The 26,822-nt window shown below is 46.4% G+C and overlaps 4 protein-coding genes across 4 annotated transcripts in view; 3 read left to right on the top strand and 1 right to left on the bottom strand.

The window, feature by feature from the left end:
* Positions 1 to 2,408: 2,408 nt before the first annotated feature.
* On the top strand, positions 2,409 to 4,013 carry LOC135814219 (tropomyosin-like). The gene has a single exon (XM_065327308.1). The coding sequence runs from the start codon at positions 2,680 to 2,682 to the stop codon at positions 3,289 to 3,291; it is 612 nt and encodes a 203-aa protein (XP_065183380.1). The 5' UTR covers positions 2,409 to 2,679; the 3' UTR covers positions 3,292 to 4,013.
* Positions 4,014 to 4,993: 980 nt separating this feature from the next.
* On the bottom strand, positions 4,994 to 13,252 carry LOC135814218 (protein unc-93 homolog A-like). Its single transcript, XM_065327307.1, has 3 exons — positions 11,698 to 13,252; positions 7,425 to 7,689; positions 4,994 to 5,950 (listed from the first exon to the last, which is right to left on the bottom strand). Exons 1-3 carry the CDS (start codon positions 12,949 to 12,951, stop codon positions 5,694 to 5,696), a joined length of 1,776 nt encoding a protein of 591 aa, XP_065183379.1. The 5' UTR covers positions 12,952 to 13,252; the 3' UTR covers positions 4,994 to 5,693.
* Positions 13,253 to 13,849: 597 nt separating this feature from the next.
* Positions 13,850 to 16,362, top strand: LOC135814216 (synembryn-A-like). Its single transcript, XM_065327306.1, has one exon. It carries the CDS (start codon positions 13,942 to 13,944, stop codon positions 15,730 to 15,732), a length of 1,791 nt encoding a protein of 596 aa, XP_065183378.1. The 5' UTR covers positions 13,850 to 13,941; the 3' UTR covers positions 15,733 to 16,362.
* Positions 16,363 to 17,483: 1,121 nt separating this feature from the next.
* LOC135814215 (mitogen-activated protein kinase kinase kinase 20-like) overlaps positions 17,484 to 26,822 on the top strand; it is a 20,352-nt gene continuing 11,013 nt past the window's right edge. Inside the window, exons 1-12 of the mRNA XM_065327305.1 lie at positions 17,484 to 17,872; positions 19,054 to 19,141; positions 19,471 to 19,563; positions 19,996 to 20,061; positions 20,847 to 20,875; positions 21,321 to 21,404; positions 22,115 to 22,168; positions 22,699 to 22,785; positions 23,175 to 23,249; positions 23,538 to 23,592; positions 24,124 to 24,175; positions 24,418 to 24,496. Of these exons, the coding sequence (XP_065183377.1) occupies positions 17,723 to 17,872; positions 19,054 to 19,141; positions 19,471 to 19,563; positions 19,996 to 20,061; positions 20,847 to 20,875; positions 21,321 to 21,404; positions 22,115 to 22,168; positions 22,699 to 22,785; positions 23,175 to 23,249; positions 23,538 to 23,592; positions 24,124 to 24,175; positions 24,418 to 24,496 (912 nt within the window). The 5' untranslated portion in view covers positions 17,484 to 17,722. The remainder of the gene's footprint in view (positions 17,873 to 19,053; positions 19,142 to 19,470; positions 19,564 to 19,995; positions 20,062 to 20,846; positions 20,876 to 21,320; positions 21,405 to 22,114; positions 22,169 to 22,698; positions 22,786 to 23,174; positions 23,250 to 23,537; positions 23,593 to 24,123; positions 24,176 to 24,417; positions 24,497 to 26,822) is intronic.

The raw sequence follows: 26,822 nt of genomic DNA, 5'->3' as shown, positions 1-26,822 counted from the left end.
GGAGAAGTCTATAAAAAAACCTCCCCTAAATAAGAGGGTCAGACGGTTCAGATGGTCCCAACGGACAGGGGCTCTACCAACCGTGGATGGTTGTTGAAAGGTCACTGTTTCCGAATACGGTGTCCTCCACCTTGTTTCATGCTGTCAGACCAACAACATACAATGTCAATGACTATGTACATGTCGACAGGACCCCCAGCGTGTAAAGAGGTCGAGCTCAGCTGAGCTGTATTTTGTTGTCGTTTGCAAACCAGTCCGGCCGGGTGGTGTGTTTGGAATCCACTCGATCCGGAGTCTTCGGACCCAAACAGTCACAGACCGTAGGCGTAGATCTACTCTTCTGAGCTACACAGACAGCGCACTGCATGCGCATACCACAGCCGCTGCCATTGTAACTGGATCCGATACTATTACTAGTCATGACATGATGCTGGACGTCGACGACACACACATGCTCAGCTGTACTTGTCTGACTTGCAGCATTTCACTATGTAGTGAGGGCTTCAGCGCTTGGCCAGTCTACGCTTGTAGTTGTAGTCTGTAGTAGTATAGTTGGTGCAGTCAGATTGAGAATCAGGGAGTATAAGTAAAAAATTAGTAATAAATACCTGCCAAAACTGCAACGCCTCCTCTCATAAAAATTAATGTTTCCTCGGAGACAAAAATGCTATAACACTTTTAATATAGTACTTCCGAAGTAGAAGCATCACTGCCATCAGGTTCTTCAACATATCGAAAGCATTTCCCGCAAGTAAACTTTCGTGCCTTCTCTTCAGATGATGTACAGACTACAGGTACACCTCAGGCAAGAGCAAAGGAACAAGAACAATGAGCTGGAGAGGTGATAAAGCAGTGATACATGCGTGACCCAATGACAAAAAGGTGCAGTATGAAGAAACCTAACAAGCGTGAAATGTAGTGCGACAACAATAGACAACCGATGGACATACAGATGTACAGTGTACACACTGTTGTGAATTCCAGCAGAAATCCAAGAGAGCTCGATACCTGGAAGGTAGAGCCGTGACACAAGCCATCTGTTGTTCTGATGTACAGTGTACATGTACATGACTTGTACTTTTACCAACTTACGAATTGTTGACGATCTACCTAAACTTCTTTGTGTGACTACTAGTACATGTATACCGCGTGACAAAACATAACACTGACTTAGCACTGACTAATACTGCGTACACCTGGTACACGTGACAAAATAAAGAAACAACCACAGCACGACATTCAGGATGCGCCAATGACTAGCACCACGTGTGGCTCATATCGGCCTGATTTCCCCTACTAGGCTACAACAGTCACAACAACAGCACTATTACACTTATTGCAACAAAGAGATACCCCCCCCCCCCTAATTAATATACTAGCAATTGCTACAACTGTAACTATTATGAACTTAGAAGTTGCGACTTCGGCGGTAATAGTCATGAAGTTGATTGTTCCAACTAGGAACACACGCTTCTTGCCGAACTTGACACTTGACTGACTCACGACTGCCATCCGGAGCTCTCAACGTCTGCTTATCACAACTCCATGAGCGACTCTGACTCACGCTGCTACCTGGAGCTTCACGAGGTGTTTGTCGCGCTGGAAACAAAGCGTCTCTGTAAGTTTGTATCCCTGGTGATGGTTTGGCCTGGAGAGCAGTATATAAGTGGTGCTTTTCAGGCACAATCTTCCTCAGCCTACTCAAGCTCAACTGATGAGGGGTGAATTCCCCGAAACACCGTGTATTGAGCAGGGAGTGGTGCTTTCTTGCAGGTTTGCCGAGTGGAAGGTGCGACGTGCTCCTCGTGTGCTCCGGATGGCAGTCGTGAGTCAGTCAAGTGTCAAGTTCGGCAAGAAGCGTGTGTTCCTAGTTGGAACAATCAACTTCATGTAACTATTATACTTACTTTTTTTAAACTTTTAAAGTTTACAAGACGTCAACTAGTAGTAGTACTATTTTAGTATTTACTTACGGTCGACCCTTCACGTCAAGACTATCATCAGTGTAGATCTACCATTGGCATTGTGTAGATCTACGCCTACTAGTACGGTCTGTAGACTGTATCCTACGACACGTCGACAGCGCTGACGACGTATTGTCATGTAGATCTACGTACACACACCATGCACACAGCGAGCCCTCAAAGTCAAAAAGGTAGTTTTGTACAGGAGTATTTCAGCGCTAATGCCTGGCTGCAGTGATGACCATGATGACTGATTATGTATCCAGGTATCTATCACCAGTGTAACAGGTCAATACATACCTGAGACTGTGAAGTGTGAGAGTGACTCAGACTGTCTGTACTGTAGTTTTTTTTCTTTTTTTCTGTACTGACTCAGTGACTGTAGTAGTACCTCACCATCTCAGCCTCAGCGGCCAGGCCAGGCTGCAAACAGTACAGCACGCAGAGCTAGAGATCGGTAACGCAGGCACAGACATCGGCACGGGACCGTGGTGTGCGTCTAGATCTACCAGTGCGTGTGTGTGCGGTGCATGACTGGTCTGTGTTCTTCAGCAAGAACAGGTAACTGGTTGCGAGCGTATGTATCTAGCCACAAGCGTTGATACCTGGCGTGGTCGAGGTTTCGAGATCCGTGTGGAGGTTTGAGTCTGTCAGTTCTTCCCAGCCGTCCAGAACGCTCGTTTGCACCGTTCCGAACCACTGCAACAGTTCAACGATGGAGCAGATCAAGAGAAAACTTGCCACGATGCGTGAGCAGCTGGATCAGGCCGAGCAGCGAGAGGGGGATGCGAAAGCGGAGTGCGCCTCGCTGAAGGAGAAGCTAGAAACTGCCGAGAACGAGGAGAAGACGCTGACGAGGAAGTTGAAGCTAACGGAGGATGACTTGGCGAAAGTAGAGGAAATGCTTGATGATACGCGAGCTAAACTAGAGACGAGCGAGGCAAAAGCAGAAGAGGCTATCAGGGAGCTGGCATCATACCAAGGCAACTCTGCCGGAGATGCGGACAAATTGGCCGATTTGGAAGAGCTGTGCAAGCAGCAGCAGCAACAACTGGAGGAGAAAGCCTCCGAAAATGATGAGCACGAGAGACGAATTCTTATCCTGAAGACCGACCTGGGCAAAGCCGAGGACAGTGTTGATGAATATCGTGCGAAGATAGAGGAGCTGGGCGAGAAAGAACGAAAGTGCGAGGAATTGGAGCGCAAGATAGCGATGCTGGAGGGTCAACTTGGTACGGCACAGGACAAGGCGGCAGAATGGGAGCAGATGTACATCAAGAAAAAGGAAGAGCTCGAGCAAAGCCTTGCCGAGCTGGATGACATCTAAGAAATTTATAATACGGGGTAAGCGGCGGTCGATCTAATGCGGTGCTAGTGTACGTGTGTGACATTTTTGGTCGTGGACCAGGTGTGCATGGACGTGAGAGTGCGTGGAAAAACTTTTCCGGCTGCCTCTGACGCGCTGTGAACTCGGTCTGCAGACGTAGACTGCACTGCCATTTGACTGATTAGTACCGATGCTGCTAGTTCTGTTTTTCAATTTTTCGTTGCCCCTTTCTGTTTCACATACTTCGAAGTAGCTTGGTACCAATACCATGGTGCAAAGCTAATGCCAGAGCGGTATCCATGTACGTGTACGTATATGTGTTGTTGGAGCACGGAGCAATCTTCCCAGTGTGGGTCTGGTGTTGTTACTGTGGGTGGTGGTCACCATACATGTACTGCTCTGCTCATCATCCCGCGACAGCATCCAAGAGAGTTTGCAACATATATTATGTACATGTATCTCCCAGTTCAAATCGAAGTTTTAGGCCCTTCAGTTTTTCCTGTGCCTTTCTTTTGTAGACTATTAGTATTACATATTACAAGTACCAGTGCGTTTTGATATGCGGCCAGTGGCACATGAACACAGAGAAAGACATCCGATATCATACAGCTGCATTGTTTTCAGCAGCTTATTCTGTCCCTTTCAAATCTTCTAAGATCTGCCAGAATCCTTGTTCCCTGATGCACTTTTCTATTATCAAAGAAATGAATTATGATCTTTCAGCACGTGCCTACTGTCGACTTGGAGTACACAGATGCAGCCATAAAATTGTCCAGTTGAAAATGATGCTGCAGTGCCATTCAATGTATTGGACTATCGTTCCCAGGAAATTGTTGTTAGGAGGCCGACATCCACCCTGTACACTGGACTAGGGTGTAGAGAACATGATCACTTTGCGCCTTTGTTATCCAGTCATTATATTCTTAGATACACCGGCAGAAATCCAGTGGAACTGTCTCAACTGAGAGCTTCATGCATGAGAGAGCACTCTTTCTAGTTCAGCGTCAAAGTAACGTTAGACTGTTATCATCTGCCCTCTTGCAAAGTTTGCTGTGTTGATGCTTTGAGGTGCCTAAAAACATGCTTAGCCTCTTCATTGGGATCGGTTCGGCCAGTGACTCGGAGCTCCATTGAGGATTGACGATAAGTTACCTATGTGCTGGATGTGTCACTGTTCAATACCACATGCATACCGGCAAAATAAAATTAATGTGACAGCTGTGCAGTGGAGTGGCAGCGTTAGAGACAAGAGTCTACAGAGTCGGACCATGGTACGAAGAGGTCTGACTGATGCATCAGCTAATTTTCTCTGGGAGAGTACATAATCATCTGGAAGTGAACCCAGAAAGTTTTGTGATCCTCAAACATTCGTGATTTTCGTGACAAAGTGAGTTCCGGGTCTAAAAAGTACCGGTAATCCGTGGGAGATGTGCATGCAGTCTTGCTGTGCTGGAAATGACTGGCACTACATCATGTACCTGCATCCACCAAGAGAGTTTACAAGTGGTCAGGCACATGCATTTACATGCTACAATGCAGGCCCTGCATTGAAACATGGCAATCATGAAACACACCTCCTTGCATTCTTACCAGGGAGTAGGAAAAGTAATTTTTAACACACACTCCCTAATTCCTACAGACAGTCACTATGCACTCTGACTGTCGCACACACACACACAAAATACATCGTAAGTCAGCCATGGGCAAACAGAACACAACATTGGTATCACGGTACATGAGTGCCATAACGGCCCATAACTACAATGTACATGTACTAGTAACTTGCATAAGCAAAAGCTTTTGCAGCAAAACAGCTCATTTCTATTCAGCCGCTCTGGAGCAAAGAATACGAGCAAAGCGAAATAGAGGGAGAGTGCACCACTTTGGGTGTTTTGTCATGAGCTCGTTTGAAAGAACAATAGATTGACGTCCACCTTGGCGGAAAGATATGACAAAACGGAAAACAGACAAGGAAATATACCGGTATTATCTAGAATTTGTTTTGTATCAATTTCGCAACTCTCGGGCGATGACGGGGAACATTTCGTATGTTAAAAAATATATCTTGCTAGCGCTGCTGAAGAAAACCATACTGATGGACAAGGCCAGCAGGTGACTATTATTATTTTTTTATGAAAAATCATGAAAAGTATTGACTGCTTCAAAGCAAAAGGAAAAAACTGCTTTGGAAAATATTGCTGCTTTTATGAACAAGGACGGCCGGCAGCTGATTATATATTTACGAAAATATTATGAAAGTGTAATAATATTATTGCTTCAAAGTAAGGAGGATAGCAAGAGGTAGCACCCTGGTCACTCAAATATCTGTCTTCGTTTTTATAAACACGAACAAGAGCAGTAGACAGGACACGGGCAGCATTATCACTATTCACTATCACTATTCAGGTCTCAATTTCGTTCATTTCAACAGACATTCTTTGGAGTTTTCCTTTCCTATATTCACGCTCATTTTTGTAGTAAGCCAAGAAGGCTAGAGGAAAGCCAGGAATAAGAAGACCGCACTTGATAAAGATGGGCGTATACGAATCACCATAGATTGAGCTCATCATGAATGAAGCAGCAAAAGTGAGCCCATTGAACAGGTTGAAGATAGCATATGCCTTTTCAGGGTCCGTGGGGAACAGAACTCCAAGAAAAGCTGCAGCACCACAAACAAAAAATAGAGAAAGAAATAGAGAGAGAGAGAAAGAAATAGAGAGGGAAGTTATTTAACTTATTTCATTAGCTGAGTCAGCCACGGCAAAAGGGAAATGTCCACAGTCCTATCAGCAAGAGTACTCAAGAGTGTGTAACTCTGCATAATTATGGGGTCTCCGACGGCGAAAACTCACATCACGTGTCTCAGGTTCGTTTTGTACATGTACTATGTACAACTAAGGATAGTGTGCATGTTCGCGCAATCCAAAAAATCTACCATGATTATGCTGGTGATCTGCATACGCGCAGTGAGTTTCTGCCTGGGAGCGCTTTTATTACAGTACTGTTGGGCGTCGAAGAACGACCCGGCTAGAATTTTACCAAGCACAGCATACCAATGTAGATACAGTGACTCAACTGTGCATAGACTGTAATACATGAAAATAAGAACGGTCTGGGCTGGGAGGCTGACACCCCCCCGTTCTTCCGCGACCGACAGTACTGGATAGGGCTTGAAAGTGATGACGTCAAAAACGGCCAAGGAGTAGTAAGTTGACATCAGATTTCTATTTTGGATCCACTAAGGTGTGACTTTGCTATTGCCTCAGTATGTGGGTGCATAGCAACCCACTCATGTCGTATGCAGGTGTGACTTTTACTTGCCACCAGTAGTCACCCCGCCCCCAGTAGCCAAATCAGTCAGTTTCACTGGCTACATCACCTTGCTGTGAGTAAGACTGCTTGAAATGTGCTTGGATCCATACAAAAACTGGATCCACGTGGATCTAGTTTTTGAATTTTTGAAATTGTTGCTATGCTGTGACGTAGCACTTTCAAGCCCTATTACTCCACTGCTCGCCAAAACAGGCTGGAAACGTACAACTGGGACACTACTGTGCTGTGAGTTTTTGCCGTTGGCGAACCCCATAGGAACTTAAAAGGGTATCAGGAGTTGCACATTCTTAGGAGCTTATAATATACTTTTGATATCGGGTGTTTAGAACTACACATGTACCGGCCGTTTTGATTGTTTTCATGCTGATCTGTTATCCTTTCAGCGAGAAAGTGTCCTTTCTAATCTTGGACTGTAATAATTATGAGCACAAGATCTGCACCTGATGCTGAAAAGGAACATGGATATCAAATTATTATCAATGTGATCTGATCCTTTCTCATCCGAACATTCTCTCCTTGTCTGACTCCCCTGTGAAGGAGAGTTAATCCCAGAGTGGGTAGGCTAATTGAAGTTGTATTGTATCTTGGTTAGTAATTATTGGTGGATAACTTCGTATTACGGCGTTTTCGACTAGTAAACTACCTCAAGTATACATGTAGGCCTTTACAGCACATTGCTGGTTACACTGTAGAGTTTTTTTAGTGTTTGTCTAACCGAAGGCTGAACACTAAATTTTGACGGCAACCAAGCAGTGCATGATTGTTGTTTATTTGTGAACAGAATAAGTGTTATTACTCACAGCAGATTTGAGGGTTCCAAATGGCATCGATGAAGCCCCAGGTCATGGACATCATGAACAGTGCAGTCCGGTTGGGCTCCTTATGCCAAAAGTTGGAAAAGATGACCATGATGATAGCCAGTGTCATTCCGAAGACATAGACAGTGGGACGACCCCACCGCACAGCGACTTTCGTGATGACAAGGTTAGACACAGCATTTGCAGCACCGAAACAGGCCATAGCAAAACCCACCTGAGACGTTCCGATGCACTGAGCAACAAAGGACTGTGCAACGGGAAAGTGAAAAAAAAGAAGAAGAAAGAACAAGAACATTTCATACCACATTTAGATGAAAACTCATCAGGCTCAACGAATGGCAGAGTGTTCTACAGAAGTCGAGATTCCTTAGCATGAAACTCAGAATTGCAACTAAGGATTCTGACTTCTGCAACAATGGCAACACACGTGTGTTACTTACAGTAGGGATATCAGCGAACACACTGCGCACGGGGTTTGCGCTGTTTTCAGCGCTACCATACCAATGTACGTACTGGTGGGGACAAAAAATTGACGCAAATAAAATGGCGACTGGTCGAACGTGGCTCACGACCTACATAAATATTTGAATAATTATATTATTATTTTGAAAGCACATACTGCTGTGAACGGACCCCCATTGTTTCGATTCTGATGATGTCCGACTACTGAGTCTGTGCACCTCACTTTGGGTATCCTCTGCCAGCAATTACACTAACGAACTTATACAAAACACACAGTATTAAAAATCGGTGAAGGACGACAGGCCCATGTTCGTCGATCGTCCAAGCTTCATCTCCCTGAGTTCTTCTTGAATGATCGACCTTGTGAACTTTTGACCTCTGGGACCTTGGATCGCATGGATTGCGTCGGTCAATTTTTTTCTTGCTTGGCACATGGATACTAGTAGATCCATGGGGGTACCGGGTGAGGTACCAGTTCACCAAAAATTAGAAGATTTCTCCGGTGGGAACGTTGTAAAAAATCGCCTTCGATTCACCCATGCGCGCTCCTTGGGCATCGAAGGACAAATTTGAAAATTCGTCTGAAGAAAGTCCCGGGGCTCGGCTCATCTGTAGTTGATCGCGTGGCTGTTACCGTAGGCATGCCACTCTCTACCCACGAATCCTTCACCAGCAGCGAATATACGAAGCAATCAACGAAACGGCAGATCCTGAGCGCAAGGTACCGACTTCAGCCGCCATTCTCCTTCTTCTCCATCAAGACTCCTTCCAGTTTCCCGGCAAAAATATTCATTTTCTGACTTGGACTTTTCTGGCCGCGCGCTAGGCTTTTCCGGATTATGCGTTTTTTCTTGGTCTAAAATGGAAATGGAAAGTGTTTTGAAAAACCCCTATAAATCATTTTTTAAAAGAAAATGCAAAAATTTACCCAAAAAGCACAAAAATGCCGCCGTTGCTATGGTAACAAAATGGCGACAGGTTCCCTTTCTCGCCAGCTGGACATGCATGCATGCATGCTCTCAGTCTCACCAGGCCGGGAGTCGTCAAATGCCGGTACTTGACGACTCCCTGGCTCTCAGTCTCACTTGTCAGCCAGCTCACGATCACACATGTCGTGCACGCGCAGACGTGCAGCAGCACACACGCGTGTCGAAATGTGTTTTTTGCGGGTAGTCGGCAAAAAATTAAGTGAGGGTCCCGTAGTCGTGTGACATTTGGCACCATGCCCATGGTGATCATTCATGGTGATCGTGAAGTACCTATCGCTTGCAGGGAGTCGTAAAATACCGGTATTTTACGACTCCCTGTAAAATACCGGTATTTTACGACTCCCTGGCCCAAAGTGTGTCAAAATGGACAAAATGCATTTTGACCCCCAAAATGCAAAAATATGCAAACACATAATCCGGAAAGGCCTACCGCGCGCGCGCGTGGCATGCTGACATCATGTGACATGTACAAAATTCGACTACATCATAACTGCGCAAACCCTCTGCGCAGTGTGTTCGCTGAAATCCCTACTTACAGTGCTATTTCTAATACAGTTGAACATCGATTATCCGACCACCTCTGGGCAGACAACTGTCAGGCGGTGTTCAGATAAGGCAAATGTTCCGGATAAGAAAACACACTGTAAATACATGTAGAATAGAGTGCTACTTTTCAAAATTTTCGTATTTTTTGAATGGCTCACTACATGCACAGTGCGTACTCTACGGCACGTGCGCCCAAAAAAAACTGTTACGGATAATCGAATGGTCGGATAGTCGATGTTCAACTGTAGTAATACAATGTATATTTGCTCCAGTGAATTTCAAAAACCAATACTTTACACATAAAGGCCATGGTATATGCGCACATGAAAACGATCAATGCGAAAGGCATGAATCAGGGAGTAGTAAAATACCGGTATTTTTCTACTCCCTGGCCTGAATAATAAAATAATTATATGAACCTGTGACGTACATAATGTGTGACCCTGTCTTTGGAAATAAGATATAAAATCGCTCGCTCGCACCGATTTTCACAGGCTCATGACCTGAGAATCAACTTTATTTTTTACCATGGCCTAAAGGTGATGAAAAGGAGAACGTGTGAACTACCCCCTGAAAATAAATGGTGGAGCCATGCTCAAGTACAAGAGTCCCTGGAAATTCTGCAAAAATTGTAACCTAGGCAAAAACTGAAAACAGTGCTTCAAAACACACCCCAAGTCGCCGAAGAAAAATGAATAATTACCCAGCCATTCTAATTATTCAAACATTTACCCCCAACATATTATGCACGCCTGTCACATAGAGTTGCAATATTCACCACAGACACAGGTTTCATGCACTCTGAACTGGCCAGTATTACGACATTGGTTACAAGACAAACCTCATTAGTAGACAACGATCCAAAATCCTCTGACGAAATTACAAGTATAACAGTCGTACATGCAAGTCCGGATAAGAGATAACTCATTTGTAGACGAAATGCGTTACAATGTCACCTTTAGCTGTCGCACAGGTTTGATTCCCTCTTTACAAGACAAAGCAAATGGCCATGGACTACGAATTTACTCGGATGGTTCAATGTTCGCTGTCAGCAGCTTGGCGTGAAGTTTGAAAACACAATTCTGTTTTACACATCCTCTGGATTTGTTTCTTTCTAGCTCAATCGATGTTTCATATTGTCTTGTATAGAGGGTCTGATGGAAAAGTTGTCCTATAATGGTTTGTCTTGTACAGGGGTCTGGGGAAAGGTGTGTTTTATAATGTGGAAACATCATTTCTGAGGCGGATACAGTGTCATGTATGTATGATGTCAAACATCAGAAAATGTGCAAGTACTGATAGTAGATACTACTCGCTATAAGACAAAAATGTTGAACCCTTCGATTGTTTACCAACGAAGGTAGACCTGTACTGCCTTGCTAACGTCGAATTCTCAACAGGAATCACACATACTCCCTATGTAAGCCGGAGTTTCGTGCGGGATTTCTAATTCTACCAGCGTGCCAAGCTCAAGGGTCGAATGTTGGTACGTTCAATATACAGTAAAACCTGTAACTAAAGGCCACCGTGACTAGCGATCAGCCTGGTACTACAGATCACTTTGCCAGGCGCGGACGGTCACACGTTCATAATAATAATGGTTGTGCGGTGCAAACCTCTAAGTAAGGACCACCTGCCCCTAAAGACCGCTTTCTCTGGCCCCAGAGGTGGTCGTTACAGGTTTTTCTGTAAATGCATTACAATCATCATACACACAATCCATCCATATATGGATAATGTACACCTCTTTTCGTTCCATGCATTTACTACAGTCCATTCAGAAAAAGATGGACTTCTAGCTTTTGGCCATAAAACATTTTTGTAGAATTTTTCTGCTATCCCCTATGGAATCCTCTTCCAATTATGTTTCTGAAGTCTATTTCTCCAAAAAGCAAGCCGTAACAAGGATAGGATTTCGGCCAGGTTTAGCCCCAAGAGCACTGAATTGGGAAACCATCAAAATCCAGGCCGTTTGACTCTGCCTGCAACAGTGCATTGTGCGGTTCGAATCCCAGTTCAGGTACCTTTTTGGACCCTTTTCCAAATTTCGCAGCACTGCACTGTGTACGATAAAATCTTGAAAAATCGCCAAATACGGGAGCTCGCCAGAGCCCATCTTTTTGTGAATGGACTGTAGTGAACTCAATAATCTATAGATAGTACTGTTCCATATAAGCAGCATTATCTGTACGAGATGTGTGGACCCGGATAGACCCTTTAACCGGTACATGACAGGTCGCATCGTATAGAGTACTTACATGATTGAAGTCACCATACACAAAGCTTTTCAGAGTAGCGGCAACGATAATGATGGGAATCAGACGATAAAGTCTTGGGTCGCCAATGATTCTGAGCGTGCTGTACGTCTCAGATGATTTGAAACGTTCACAGAAGGTCTTTGGTTGGTTAGATTTCTCGTTGGCACCAGAGGCTTCTGCCAGCTCATCTGGACTTGCTTCCACTATAAGGTGTGCTTCAGATCGGCTTTGAGAAGAAATAGTCGGCTTATGGACAGGACGGAGGCTGAGCATGCATATCGCACCGAGGGTCACAAGGCCACCAAACACTGACATCAACGTCAGCCGACTCTGTTCGTCCACCAAGAGCTTGAAGTTGGCAGCCGATGGAGGGCAGTCACCAAAGTACCAAGGTGAAGGCGTGGGGAGAGACATGTTGCTTGACTCGTTGAGATAGAGCAATTGCGGGGCAGTAGAGTGATGTGCTGCCATGGAGATGTTGGAATGTGAGAAATTTCCGAGCGGATCTGTTGCATTGGGCAATCCTGTGCCACCATCCTGATGGGCTGGAGCCAGGATAAGTGAAGATATGAGGTTTCCAGTGAAATGAGTTCCGACAAAGAATGTGAAGAAGGCGCCGTTGAAGCGAGTCAACACCGTGTCTACAGGTTGCTTGGTGATTCTTGCATACGCCTTAGCACTCCTGGTAAGATAGCGATACTGGCTGGGCCAGAACGTACCCGACAGGAATCCAAAGAAACAGAAGGAAAACACCACATACGTGTTTATCCGTAGGGCATTGGCGAGAATCAAATTGCCAAAACCAATGGCAGAGAACTGTAAAAGTCTCCGCTCTCCAAAATACTGGATGGCTGTAGCACTGGCTAGCGAGCTGGTTATCATCTGGGCAGCCGCCATCGTGGATAAGCCCAACAGTCCAATTCCACCTTCCGAATTCAAGCTGCTTTGGAGACTCTGCAAGGCAAGGAATGCTGTGAAGTTGAAACAGAATCCGGCAATGAGTAAAGCGACATTGACCAAATGGTATCGGCTCTCCGCTGAGTCATTTCCAGCCCCGCTGGCCACACTCAACACATCTGCCTCGAAGATGCTGCCGGACGCCAACGAAATTCCATCACAATTCACTGATAGCTGGATGGGTGTCTCTGGCTCGAAGGGAGAGTTCGGATCTAAGTCGCAAACGTCGCAAAGATCATCGCCATTCATCTCCTCCCCTACCAAAGACTGCCGTGGACCCTCCTTTTCATTAGTCATGTTCGGACTACTGACTACTGGTTATCGTCCTAGAGGCAGCTGGATACAAAATAAACCTAGTGGAATGAGGAGTTCGGTGATATGTCGAACCCGTGTCTATTGGCTTTAGCTGAAGAGTTCTGGTATGGAATATTGCCGTAAGAAGAAAATAGGACCACGCTCCATACGGACCGTGGTAGCAATAGTATACACGGTGAAGCCCTAATTGTTTCGGTTTCTTCCCGAAGTCACTTCCTCCTCCTCAAGTAAACTTTGCGGAAGAGACAAAACAAGAACACCACCAAACTGCGAAAGGTAAATGAAGCATGCATGCTCAGGTACTAGATAGGTCCTGAGGTACAGACATGTTTACCAGTACTGAACCACATCAGGGAGCCCTACACAGTCATTATACCGTACCGGTATGTGTAGGGCTCCCTGTACCACATCGTACAGACCGCGGTGCATGCAGTCGGTAGACTGGTACTGCATCCGCGCATATTATGCATGCACATGGTGGTGGTGCAGTCAATCTGTACTGCACTGCATAGCATCAAGGGTTATCATGGTTATGGACTCTTGACTTGATAGCAGGGAGTAGTACAATAGTCAATACTGTATTGTACAGTCGTCCCTCTCTAATCCGGCACTTTATAATCCAGCACCCTCGATAAACCAGCACAATTTTCAGTAGCCAAAATGTCCTCTTCATGCACATTGCAGCAGTAAATCAGATTTTAATCCAGCACCTCCTCCCTTATCCAGCAGATTTTCGTGGCACAAATGGTGCCGGATTATAGAGGGACCACTGTACTACTCCCTGCTTGATAGCATGGCATGACAGCAGACGCGCGGGCGCCCCCGGGCGCGGGCGCGCACCACGCGTGACTGGAGATCCGAAAGTCTTCTTCACTTCAGTTCAAGTGTAGTCGATCCTTGGTTCGAACGGTTTATATCGTGAATGGATTTTGTGTTTGGTGAGAAATGGTCGTGTTGATAGCTCTAGAATAGATGCACACCATGGAGGCGTATTCCTCCGTTTTGAAATCTGGTGATGCCAGCCTAAGTCTCGAGGCTTTGCAAACGTACGTCGGGGAAAACAAGGATAAATTCCAATTCGAGGAAACTGATTCTGTGGTAACTAATTTCGTTTCTGACGTTTTTCAGTATCTGGGTAGTGATATTGTCTGTCGTGATGGTCAGCGCTACGGACTGAACGCCTTGCGTATTCTGACGAGGCAGAAAGCTGGATTTCGGGATGTCCTAACAGAGAAGGGTGCATTGCGTTTAGTGCGCTTTACCGGTGCAGACAGTGATATTCCTGTTGAGGACGCCACAGCTGTCGAATCTCTCAAGTGTTTATGCAATTTGACTTACCAGCACCACTCATTCTCGGACAATATTGCTGGATGTGAAGGAGCTGTGGCCCACCTTCTTCAGCAAATCTCGAGTAAAGATGCTGAGTATGATATTCGTTTCTACAGTGCACGACTGATCTTCCTGATGTCAGCCGTAAACCAATCGCTGCGAAGCGCGATACGGCAAGCCGATGGACTGCACAGACTGTGTGGTGGAGTGCTAGCTGCGTTGGGACTAACAGGGAATGAAGGTGATTGTGCCACGATTGGTGAGCTCTCACAGCAGTGCGGAGACCTTGCAGCAGAGGTTATGAAGTGTGTTTTCAACATCAGCATGGAAGTGTCAAAGGAACCCACGGAAAAAGAGATTCAGAGTGTGATGCTGCTGGTAAAGATGGCACGCATTGTGCTGTCTTCTCCCCACCTAATGGGGCCCAAAGATATCAACCCACTGCGTTCACAGGTAACCTACATGCTTATCAACATGCCTCCAAATTGCGACGATTTGTTCCTACCCAAAACCCATTCTCAGTTTGGAACGGGTAACACCGTGATCTATAATTATCGTAATGTAACAGCTGCCGAGCAGCTCTTACGTCAGCTTGACGAGGAAACCACCGGCCTGTGTTCGGCAAACATCTCATCAGCGACGGGCAATGACCTTGTCCCTCTTGTCACGGCCATTGCCAACTGTGCACGTGCTTGTCCAGTTGCTCGGCGGTACTGGCGTCAGAAAGTATTGCCAACGCTAGGCAATGTTGTTAGTCGGCCCGACGAAGGTAACAGTCTGAAAGCACGCCTTGTCCGACTCATGACGTCACCGCACACCAATCTGGCCGCCACTGTTGCCGAGTTTCTGTTTGTACTCTGCAAGGAGAATGCTGGCCGGTTTGTCAAGTACACTGGATATGGTAATGCTGCTGGACTGTTGCTGCAGCGTGGTATGCTGGGAGGTGGAAAAGGAGAGCAAACTGCTGACTATTCGTCCGACTCTGACGATTCTGACACGGAAGAGTATAGAGAGAGCAGGGTCAATGTCATGACAGGAGGGCCAGAAGCTCAGGACCAGGTTGATCCATTGGCTGGAATGACAGAAGAGGAGAAGGAAGCTGAAGCCGAGAGGCTGGGCGAGCTGATGACTAAGCTAGAGAATACGGGCGTGATGAAGGTGATGAGGGTCGGTGGTACTCCGTCTTCGGCCGCTGCACCTGACACTAGTGCAGCAACAGGTACAGCAAACAGCTCTGAATCTGCTTCTAAAGCTGCTTCTGCGTGTGCAGTTTCAGCAACCAATGAGGAACCTGCACCTTCATCTGCCAGTGGTTGTGCGCCGACACGCTCATCAGAGGCTGAAGAGACTGAAGCCGCTCCAGCAACCCACGATGAGTCTACTCCTGCTGATGACTCTTCAACTGCCAGCGTAAATGGTAGTGGTGCAGCGTAAAGCCGTGCTGTTGTCAATAACTAGTGACTGTATACCTGCCATTCAATGAACGCCATGCTATTCTTGTTGACTTTTTTTTCAAATGGTTTCTTTCACCTCCATAGTGTAGATCGTAGTCTGTAATAGTTCTGCACAATGATGTAGCCTTCTTGATTTTATATTCAGTGCAGTCAGCGGCGCGCTAGTCCGTGCTGGCTTGTTTTATACGCTGCCTGCTTTAAAAAAAAATGATCATATCGGTATGCTCTTTACACCTTGTCGCCACAACTCACTTGTTTTGGTCCGTGTTCATCTCTTTTTTGTTTGTTGTGACAGTGTTGTGTATTCTTGCTCCGGGCATTGTTTGTTTAGAAGTTGTTTCTTCTAGGACTGCCGTGGTGGCGCTCTAGCTTAGTGCAACTGGATTTGCCATATCTTTTATGTTTACTTGTACATACAATTGTAGATAAACAACGGCTGAGAAAACATGTGCGAGTGTGTTTTCATTTATACACGCACTGCAGGTGGCTTGTGCAACTGATATTGTAATCTCGCAGCAGTGTCTCTGCTGCACTGCTCTAGTTTGAATGCTAACCCTCTCGTCCTGGGCTGCACGCGTCCAATACACTGTACCAATGTTAGTACTCTGGAGTCTCGATACGGCCTGCGGATGCGTGACTTTCACCATGGGAGTCGGTCGGACTGTGCTTGTGAGTCGTGGCATCATGTGACCTGGCTGCGCATGGTACATCGAATCTGACATCATCATCATGGCATGCCAGCACCCGGAAATGATATTAAAGACAGTCACGTTATAGGAACTCGTGATTATCGCAGAGAACCAATTGCACCAATGGCAATGCCATGCACCCCCAAAAAATAAGTCAACCCAATATTTGGCAAAGCTATTAAAGGACTCTGTGATTGTTTCTCCTTCTTTCACGTAACATTTCACAAATTTCTTCTCTCCAAAGATGCCCATGCCATGAGTTATGACAGGCATATGGCAGTCATCATTATCATGGTCATTAGGCCTCCGCGGAATATGCCGGCATAATTTCGGGAATTATCGGTGTGATTTTTGAAACGGGAATTATTGGCAATTTTTGTGGAATAATCGGTAAAATTTGAGCAATGCCCCCCTTTTTTCAATTTTTTTCCATTTATAACACCCTGATTTGTACCAAAACGCTTGTGATCCTGAAGTTGATCGCCCGGTATTTCAAAAAAGAAAGAAAAAAAAGCTTCCAGCCGAGTTTCATGCATAATTCACGCGAACCGTGATTTTTTGCCCGTACAAGTGGCAAAAAAACCCGTACGCGGCTCGGTATCTGCAAAAAAAGGGAAGAAAAAAAGCATTATTGTGAGAATTATCGGTGGAATTACGGGAATAATCGGTCGAAAATTTGAGCAATGCATGCTCAAAGGAATTATCGGTAAAAATACGAGCATATTCCGCGGAGGCCTAATGGTCATGGGACACTGCGCAGTCTAGTACTGAACAACTAGCCGCTACTGTGTTACCTGTACTGATGAGTGATGCTTACTACATAAACAGTACTGTAATCACGATATTACTGACACAGTGACAATCTGGAGGGTATACATGTAGCAGGCACTATGCATGGCACCTCGAACACCATGGTACACAAGTAGAGGAAAGCACATTATGTGCACGCGTAGAACACGCACAGACGATTAGAATTCAAGGAGAGGCTGGGCTGAGAACAGTACTGACTACTGTATGAGCAGCTAGTGCTGCGCCGATCAGTCCTGAACGGACTGTACTCGTACGAGCGACAATGCGGCGTTGCTCCTCTTGTTCGCGTCGTATTAGTATTCCTCGGCCCAGAAAGAAGGAGGACGATTCAACTCCTCTCACATTTTGTGAGAGGAATTGGTGAGAAGGGGCATGTCAAGAGATCGGAGCTGGTCTCGTTTATTCACTGCCCTTTGGGAAGGAGAGAGTTGATTGTAAAAAGTTTTTGATAGCTGTCTCGATGCTGCAGCCATGGATGCAATAGAGATCAGCATCGATGATTTGGAATTTCTAGAGTTTATTGGTGGAGGTGCTTTCGGTTCGGTATATCGCGGATTCTGGAAACCCAAGAATCAAATCGTTGCTATAAAGAAGTATGCCACGCCTGAATCATCGACAGAGGTGAATGATTTGAACTAACTAACAAGTTACTAACTTAGAAGTTGAAAGAGAATTATTCAGCAGATTCTGTTCCCTGCTGAGTACATATTTTACGAATGTCGGTATGAAACACCGAACATCGTTCGTGTCGGTGTGACACGATAGCCCAACATTTTGGAATCAATTAGTGAAACTGAAGTTGCCAGTGAAAACTTGATTGAGTTGTGATATTGGATCTGGGGTTCCAATTTGTAAAATTCGAATTTCATTACTTTCTGATTTGAGCTTGAGAGGAAGACAAATTTCAATATCTACTCCCACAAAAGAAACACAGGTTCACGCAAAATAACTGATTTGCATGAATACAGTAGGCTTAAAAAAAGAGAAAGGAAAGAATGGTTTGTAGTCACTGTCGGTACTGTGGAAGCGGGTATGCCGTGCCGTATCTTTCAGGGGGTTAATCGGCACTTTCGTTTTGGAAAAAATTGGCAGGAAATCCAGTTTAACCGGTTTGCACCCCAAACATGCTAGACACACTGCCGGCATGTTCATTGCCTTTGATTGTGATGGTAAGTACCGTCTGCCCCTGGTCTTTGTCTGGGGTTAAAAAAAATTGTTAATCTTCCAAAAGGAAAACAGACGGCCCACCTACATCCTTTCTTCTGGGAAAAAGAAATCCAGCAAAATAGTGAATTCAACTCTCAGCTCCATCAATTTGGACGGCGCTTTGAATAGTATTTTTCTAGGAAAGTATTCATTAGTTGGGGGAGTTGAAAAGGGATAAAAAGTCTGAAGAGAAATTGACTGTCATGACCAGGGCTTGAACCAGGCAGCTTCGCTATAGACCAACGGTGGCATGCTCTATCACTTAGCTATGATGTAGCCGTCATCGCAGCAGAGGCCGTTCAACATCTAGGAAAGTGTTTGAGTTGACAAGTTCATTCCCACCACTATGCAGGCACTGAACGCCGGTTTCATGACCACATTGACCTGATGTTGGCAATATCACCCAAACAGTGCTCAAACTGAAATGAAACCGGCATATTTGGAATGAAAAACCTCCAGCTCACCCACCCGAAGCAAACACCTTTTGTTTTGGAAACCGAAACCGAAAATAATTGGTAACTTTGGACAGCATCGTAGCAACTGCTACCCTGGAGAATATAGCATGTAGCATGTTTTATTTGTAATTATTTTCACAGGTCGCCATACTCGCCAAACTGGCTCATCGCAACATTATCCAGCTGTATGGTGCCATCACTGCTGACCCAAACCAGTGCTTTGTGACAGGTGAGCAGATATATGTAACAGCACTCTTGCTTTTTCATCCTAGACTGTTGCCCAGAAGGCAGAACAAGGTTTATGCTGTGCATTGTTGTCTGTACCTGAATTGATATAAGGATGCATGGCACTAGTCAGTAGCAGGGGTTATGGACGGAAAAACGTTGATAAATACCATGCGGGCCATGTCAGGTGCCTTGTCCCTTTGACATGTGAAGTTTTGTGTGCCATTTCTTCTCTTCCCCTCCGACCAATCTATGTTTGGCATCCTTCCTGTCCCGACCACTAGGTCTGCTTCTGTGTTTGAAACTTGCTTATTATTCCCGGTGTGTTTGCAGAGTATGCCTCTAATGGGTCGTTGTATGACTACTTGGCCGAGCATACACTTGACTGCACAGAGATTCTGACCTGGGCACGGCAGATTGCCATGGGTGAGTTTCCACGGGTTATCATTATAGCTACATGTATTGGTATGTTGCCATCTGCTCTGCAGTCTAGTCATGGTGAGAGACTACGTATAGTTCAGCCTCGATATTATTTGTACGTGATGCCTCGTTTGGGCCATTTGACTTCCCTCTGGTTTGATCCGCTTGCCCATTTACCGGTCTGAGCCGCAGCTTAACCAACGGTCTGTAAATCTCCCCGCTTGATCCATGCTGCATGTCACTCTGTTTCAGCTTGTCAGGATCTGGGCTGCAAGGTTATTATTTTTGTGGAAGAATACTTGCTGAATTGAAAATAAGTTCATGGAAGTACATGCTTCTATGTAGTATAACTATTCTCTTGCTTCAAGTACTGTCGGTCCTCTAGGCTTGCTTACTGTTTGATTTATCACCTTTGCTGTATCTCTGGTGGTGGTACAGGTATGAACTATCTTCACAATGAAGCTCCCCAGCCAGTAATTCACCGCGACCTGAAGTCTAGAAATGGTAGGTCGCTCTTGATCTCGTCTACTTGTAGGTTTGAGTTAATAACACGCCTAAGTTAGGAGAAAGTTGACTGTCACTACTGGGATTGTAAACCAGGTCCCTTTCCTGTGAAATAATGCATTTTGCTGGGGATGGTGTTGCTGCTGGGGTTGCTACTGAGGTTGGTGCTGCAGTTGATGTTGAGGTTGATGCTGCGGCTGCTGCTGCTGCTGTTACTTTTGTCGCCTCTGCTGCTGCTGCTGGTGGTGGTGGTGGTGCTGCTGCTGCTACCCACTCACTCCCCGCGCTGTTGCCTTAGCATGCATGTTACATTGTAATACCGTGTACTTACAGCTCTGAAACACGAATAATGCCTGTGACATAAGGGTACATGACTACATGCACATGTACTAGTATGCTGGAAACCTCTGGGAGCTTTTCGTGTGGTCCAGTGCTGTGCAGAAAAGTAGGGGCGCGTAGATCTTCCTTGTACTTAGTGCATCTACACTGTAATGGCTTTGACAGGCACCAGTGCAGTGGGAGCAAAGTAAAACAGAGAAGCAACCCTTTAGTGACTAGTACCCTTGGGATAGTATTCTATCCATAAAAAAATTCAATAGGCACCGTAGTGTCTAATATCCGACTATCCAGCATTGTTGCTTCTGTAATAGTACTCTGTGTGTGTGTGTGTGTGTGTGTGTGTGTGTGTGTGCGTGTGCGTGCGTGTGTGTGTGTGTGTGTGTGTACTTGTGCGTGCATACCGTGGTATACGTGCAACCGGCATGGACGTTGATTCGCATGCGCAGTTGTTCTCTCATCGGATATGTGTGCAAAGGTGAGCAACTGATGATACCAGATTCAGCCCTATTTCTCTGTGCTGCAGTGAGAAATCTGTAAAGGGCAAAACAGTTCTGTCTGCAGATTCACCCAACAGTGTGACTGTGTTGAGTTCATCAACACCTATAGTGCAGTGGCGTGTCTTCGATTATTCTGCCATGCTAAGGCCTGTGCACCTGCTACCCTAGTATAACATGCATTCACAAGTTTTGCCTCGACCATATCAGTGTTCCGAGCGCTGGCGATTGTGAAGAAAGTTCATGTACATTTAAAAAGCTCTCTTATCTGGACACCTCTCTCTCAACCGGATACCATACCACCGGACTCTTAGTCAACAATAATTATACAGTAATATTGTTGACTTGGTGTTCGATTTCAAATTCGTCTCATCATGCTCATTGTTTGTTTTCTTGCTGCTACTGCTCTGTGCTGCATTGTGTCAGATATGTGATTTCGGTTGTGCGCGCTATCTGAAGGCCACCACAAAGATGACACTGGCAGGGACATTTCCCTGGATGTCACCAGAAGTATGTCTATGTTTCGTGTATGCTTACATAGTCTAGTCGGTATGGCGAATATCTGCCGAAAATTTGACTTTTACCACCGGGACTGGAGCCAGGGACATGTGCTGCTTTTTGTGATATGTTTGCACTTCGTGTTTCTGCCCAAGCCAGTGCAACATCATTGTTTGACTCAGTCGGACACTCGTGGATGGCATGCATGTCATTGGAACTGTAGCAAAAAAGCCAACCATGTGTCCTGGTTGCTTGCCCCAGCCACTGGGCAGCACGTACGTCATAGAGGGGGGGGGGGGGGGGAAGATGAATGTGTAGCGCTTGTGCATGTATATCACCATTTTTGCTGGAAATTCTTGCTTCTAAGCTGATTGATGCTGGACATGAAAGCAGTGAATCAACCCTCTGCGTGTGACAAACCTACCACAGGACAGTGACCACCGCAGAACTTCCACTCCCCCTCTCTCTCTCTCTCTCTCTCTCTCTCTCTCTCTCTCTCTCTCTCTCTCTCTCTCTCTCTCTCTCTCTCTCTCTCTCTCTCTCCATCTCCCTCTCCCTTCCCCCAAACAGTGCTGCGTGCTATTTGCTTGAGCAATGTCACAGTGCTAACTAATGAAGAACTCATTAAACCGATCTGGCAGCTTTCTACCGTAAAACACCTCAACGATCTATCGCAGCAGCTACTAGCAATCTAATCTGGTATTTGTTGTCGTTTTCCCCAGGCAATACAGCAGGGAAAGGTCGGACCCCCAACAGACGCGTTTTCGTATGGTGTGGTAAGTAGCGCATCTGGCACATCCATCTTTGAGTAGAAACAGGGCTTTGTTAGTGCAGTCGTGTACATGTATCAATACCGTAAATGGATCGCCATGTATCAGTATCGTTTTTGTGCCATCGGCATTGAGGAAGAGTTGCGCTGTACAATGTATTCAATTGCTTATGTTACTTTTTTCTTCTTTTTTTCATGCCTCTACTTTTGAATATATTTCTTGTGCTGAGCAACTAGCTTAGTGTCACTGCAACCTTTACGGCTTTGACCAACACTGCCATCTAGATATTCTGCAGTGCTCGAGCGTTTTTCCTTGTAATCAGCATCACCAGACAGTTCATGTTACCATGGGTTGTAGATAGCAGTAGAGTGCTATACTGAATACAACTGACCTGGCCCAAGAACTTTCTAAAGAGATCTTCATGAAAAAAAGAAAAGAATGAGAAGATCCCTCTACTGTTGCCAGTGGACACGGTTTACAGCAGCATTGAGCTACTATTATGTGTTTGGTGTTATAAAACATCTTTGTTCTTACAGGTTGTCTGGGAGCTGCTTACCAGCAAGATTCCGTTTGATGGGTTTGAAAGCATTCAGATTGCCTGGCTGGTCGTGACGCATGAAACGGTTAGTCGGATTTTGTTTCCTTTGCGATATTCACGTCTACAGTGACCTATTGTCTATTCCACTACACTATTCCACTACACTCTTGTGTTGTTATTACTTTCTCATTCTCACCTTACCTTCTCATTCTTATTCATTTGTTTTTACTGTGACTGGTGGGTGTATCTCCCTCCTTCAGTTATGCTGGGTGGTGTTCTTGCTACAAGGTGTAGTCACAAGAAATACAGCTTTAGAGCAGTGCACCCAGTCAATCATGGCCATGTACCCACATGCTTCAGGAAAGAAGAGTTCTCGTACCACTGCCATTACTTCCTTCGGCTACACTTTGTTATAATTGCAGTGCTGTACTTTCCTCTGTGCGCACGTGTATCTCCATTTCTTCCTCTTGGCAGCGGCTAACAATTCCATCATCCTGTCCTGAGAAGATAGCAACTTTGCTGACTAGCTGTTGGCACCAGGAGCCTGAGGTAAAGGAGGGTTTTGAACTTTTTTTCTCTTTGGTCTCCGAACAGTGTTCCATAGTAGCCTTTGGTTGTGCCACGAGATGCCCAGTCGGTGCTGTGTGTGTGTGCACGCGTGCGCGCGCGTGTGTGTGTATGTATGTGGTGTGTGTGTGTGCGTGTGCGTGCGTGCGTGTGTGTGTGTGTGTGTGTGTGTGTGCAAGTGCCATGGTGTGTGTATGTGATTTATGCATTATCATCATAAAGAGTGGGCATTGTGCTCTGTTGCTTTTTCTCCCTCCTATGTGGAAACAGGATCGGCCTGGTTTCCCGGAGATTCTGGCAGCCATCAACTTCATGATGGATGATCGTATGTACATGTACAGTTGTGCTTTTGACAGGTTATGCCCAGCTTAGTGGGGAGATACTGAGTTTTGAATCCACTTCAACACAGCACCACCAGGGCTGTCACATTGTACGCATATGTTCTTCCAAGCACCCATCCCTACATTGTAATTACCTTTTAGTGGGTATGTCAGCCAATGGCGGAATGGTGCTGCGGGACAAAATTGTAATTTCTAACGCAATCCATTGGCACAAGAGGTGCACATGCAACTGGCATACCCATTGGTGTACTTGTCTGTACTCTGATCTGTTCTTGTGATTAGTATAGTCTTATCTGTACTCTGATTTGTTCTAGTATAGTGTTTTCCGCATGCTTCTGCGTTGTTCGTTCTTGGCCGGGAGTAGCCCTCTCTCCTTCTTTCTTTGCAACTTGTACTGACAGAACCTGCCGCAAGAAAAATCCGACCCGATGAATAAAGAGTCACATTCAATGCATGGTGCGGTTTTTATCACTCTTGTTTTTAAGGAAATGTTTGCTTCTTCTGTTGTCCTGTAGAGGATTTCCCGACCGCGGCACAGTCTTTTCTCAAGTTGCGCTCAGAATGGAGGTGAGTTGGGTGTCTCTGTCATTATTCCCAGCAGTGAACTAGAGAAAGCACTGTAATATCACTATATCATGGGCGGGCGGGGGAAGGAGATTTCAGATGGTGTGGGGTGGGATGTCACGCTTTAATCTCCATGTCATGGCTACGTCCACTCCTGTAATCTGGCAATGGACACGGCCTTGCTCCTGTTGCTTGACATTCAATGGTGGTGCCTGTGGTTCTGTGGTTGCTTTTCTCTGTGTTAGCGAGGAGATTGCATCTGTGATGGAAGATTTGAAGAAGATTGAACGCAACCTCATCCGACGTGAGAGGAAGATGAATGAGGTAGGCGCCTGGTTTCCAGCGGTGCATGTTTGTGATTGATGTGTGGGCAATGTCTTCATTAGTGCTATGTGTGTGTGTGTGTGTGTGTGTGTGTGTGTGTGTGTGTGTGTGTGTGTGTGTGTGTGTGTGTGTGTGTGTGTGCGTGCCATTGCCGTCAAGCGACAAGCTAACGCAGACTATGTTTCTTGTGGCACGCCGTCGTCTCGTAAGGCCTTGAGATCTGCCCAGCGAGCTGTGGGCAAGGCTGTTCGGTTAGCTAAGGAGGCGTGGATCAGCGCAATTACGGATGAAGCTGAGGCCGCCCAGAGGGACGGCTCTGTCCGCTGGAAATGTATCAAGAAGTTGCGGGGAATGCACACTGGCCGACAGTCAGTGGTGACATCCAGCGTTCGGGATGAGAATGGCAACTTGACAGACGGTCCAGAGAGTTTGGGAGCTTGTTGGCATCGCCACTTTGATCGTGTCCTTAATGTTGAGAGTGTGTTTGATGCGGAAGTCATTGAATCCATGCCAGTGCTTGGCATCAGGCAAAGTCTTGACGACCCGCCCTCTTTTGAGGAAGTGGTATCGGCGATCAGGAAGCTACACCCAGGCACTGCGGGTGGACAGTCTGGAATTGTCCCGGAGATGATTCTTGCTGGTGGCGAGTCCTTGCATGAGCGCGTCCACAATGTGATCAATGAGGTATGGACCTGCGGTTCTGCCGTGTCTGACTGGCGAAACGCAGAGATCGTCCCTATCCCCAAGAAAGGTGACTTACGGTCCTGCGATAACTGGAATGGCATCAGCCTCCTGGATGTGGTCGGCAAGGTCTTTGCTCGTGTTCTTCAGGGTCGCCTGCAGGCGGTGGCAGAGGATGTTCTGCCGGATTCCCAGTGCGGATTCCGCAGGGGCCGTGTCTGCAGTGACATGGTATTCACCGCAAGACAACTGATGGAGAAGGCAGTGGAGCATGATTCTGAGCTATATGTGCTTTTCGTCGATCTGCGCAAGGCCTATGATTCAATTCCGCGGTCTGCTTTGTGGCTTGTGCTCCGCAATCTGGGCATTCCTCCGAAGCTGCTTGGCCTTGTCCAGTCGCTCCATGAAGGCATGGAGGTGCGTGTTCGGCTCCCTAACGTCGTCACGGACAACATCAACGTCCGGAATGGCTTGCGTCAGGGCTGCACACTGGCGCCTACGCTCTTTAATCTGTATTTCTCTGCAGTGGTCTCTTCGTGGCATCGCCAGTCTTCTGTTCCGGGTGTACGGGTCCGCTACCGTGTCGGCAGGAAGCTTGTTGGGGATCGGACCGCCAAGTCTCGACTGGCCTCCACTGACGTCACAGAGTCCCAGTTTGCTGATGATGCGGCTCTCTACACCACCTCTTTGAGCCACCTGCAGACGATGACAAACGAGTTTGTGTCCTGTGCTTCGGGTTGGGGTCTAACTGGGAGCGTCCAGAAGACCAAGGCCATGGCGGTGAACTGCTCTGACCCGCCACCTTCCATTGATCTTCAGGATGGAGGAAGCGTGGAGGTTGTGGACAGCTTTACCTATCTTGGCAGTGTCCTGAGTGCAGACGGTGCTCTGGACAAGGAGCTCACCTCCCGTCTTGCCAAGGCCTCTCGTGCTTTTGGCGCTCTCCAAAAGCTATTCTTCGGGTGTAGCGGCCTATCCATTAAGTCTAAGCGTCTTGTCTACTAGGCCATTGTCCTCCCTACCCTCTTCTATGGAGCAGAGACTTGGCCCATGAAGGCCCGGCAGTTGAATCGCCTGAATCTGTTTCATCGCTCATGCGTCCGTTCCATCTTGGGAGTCTCAAGGAGCGATCAGCACTCTCGTCATCTTAATACTGCTGATCTAGCCCAGAGAGCGCGTCTTCCTGAGGACATTGGCGCTCTCCTGTGTGAGTACCGTCTGCGTTGGCTGGGTCATGTTGCCCGTATGGACGCGGCCCGGATTCCTCAACAAGTGTTGTTTGGTGAGCTCGAAGCAACCAGACCACGGCATGGGCCAAAGAAGCGTTGGCGAGACACGATTGTCGGTGATCTGCGCTCGCTGGATATTCCGGAGTCCGAGTGGTATCGGCTCGCACAAGATCGCCCGGAATGGCGCAGGCGGGTTCATCAACATCGTCTTCCTCCCCCGGCACCGAAGGACTTTCATTGCGCATACGGCAGAGCGTTTAGGAGAAGTGGCGATTTGAAGCGTCACATCAAGTACTGCCCAACTCAGTAGCCTATCATCTCCACTGGAGATGGGGCGTCAAAGGTCAAAGGTCAAGGTCAAAGGTGTGTGCGTGCGTGCATGCGTTCATGCATGTGTTTGTGTATGCATGTGTATG

Source organism: Sycon ciliatum, chromosome 4 (genome assembly GCF_964019385.1).
Source record: "Sycon ciliatum chromosome 4, ocSycCili1.1, whole genome shotgun sequence".
In the NCBI taxonomy this organism is placed as follows: Eukaryota; Metazoa; Porifera; class Calcarea; order Leucosolenida; family Sycettidae; genus Sycon; species Sycon ciliatum.
Note: the sequence above shows the minus strand (reverse complement) of the source record. Positions and strands in the feature narration are given on the sequence as shown.

Coding starts and splice junctions, on each gene's coding strand:
- LOC135814219 (XM_065327308.1), top strand. CDS start 2,680: ATGGAGCAGATCAAGAGAAAACTTGCCACGATGCGTGAGCAGCTGGAT.
- LOC135814218 (XM_065327307.1), bottom strand. CDS start 12,951: ATGACTAATGAAAAGGAGGGTCCACGGCAGTCTTTGGTAGGGGAGGAG. Junction 7,690..11,697: donor TGTATGGTGACTTCAATCAT/GTAAGTACTCTA, acceptor CCCGTTGCACAG/TCCTTTGTTGCTCAGTGCAT. Junction 5,951..7,424: donor TTGGAACCCTCAAATCTGCT/GTGAGTAATAAC, acceptor GTGGTGCTGCAG/CTTTTCTTGGAGTTCTGTTC.
- LOC135814216 (XM_065327306.1), top strand. CDS start 13,942: ATGCACACCATGGAGGCGTATTCCTCCGTTTTGAAATCTGGTGATGCC.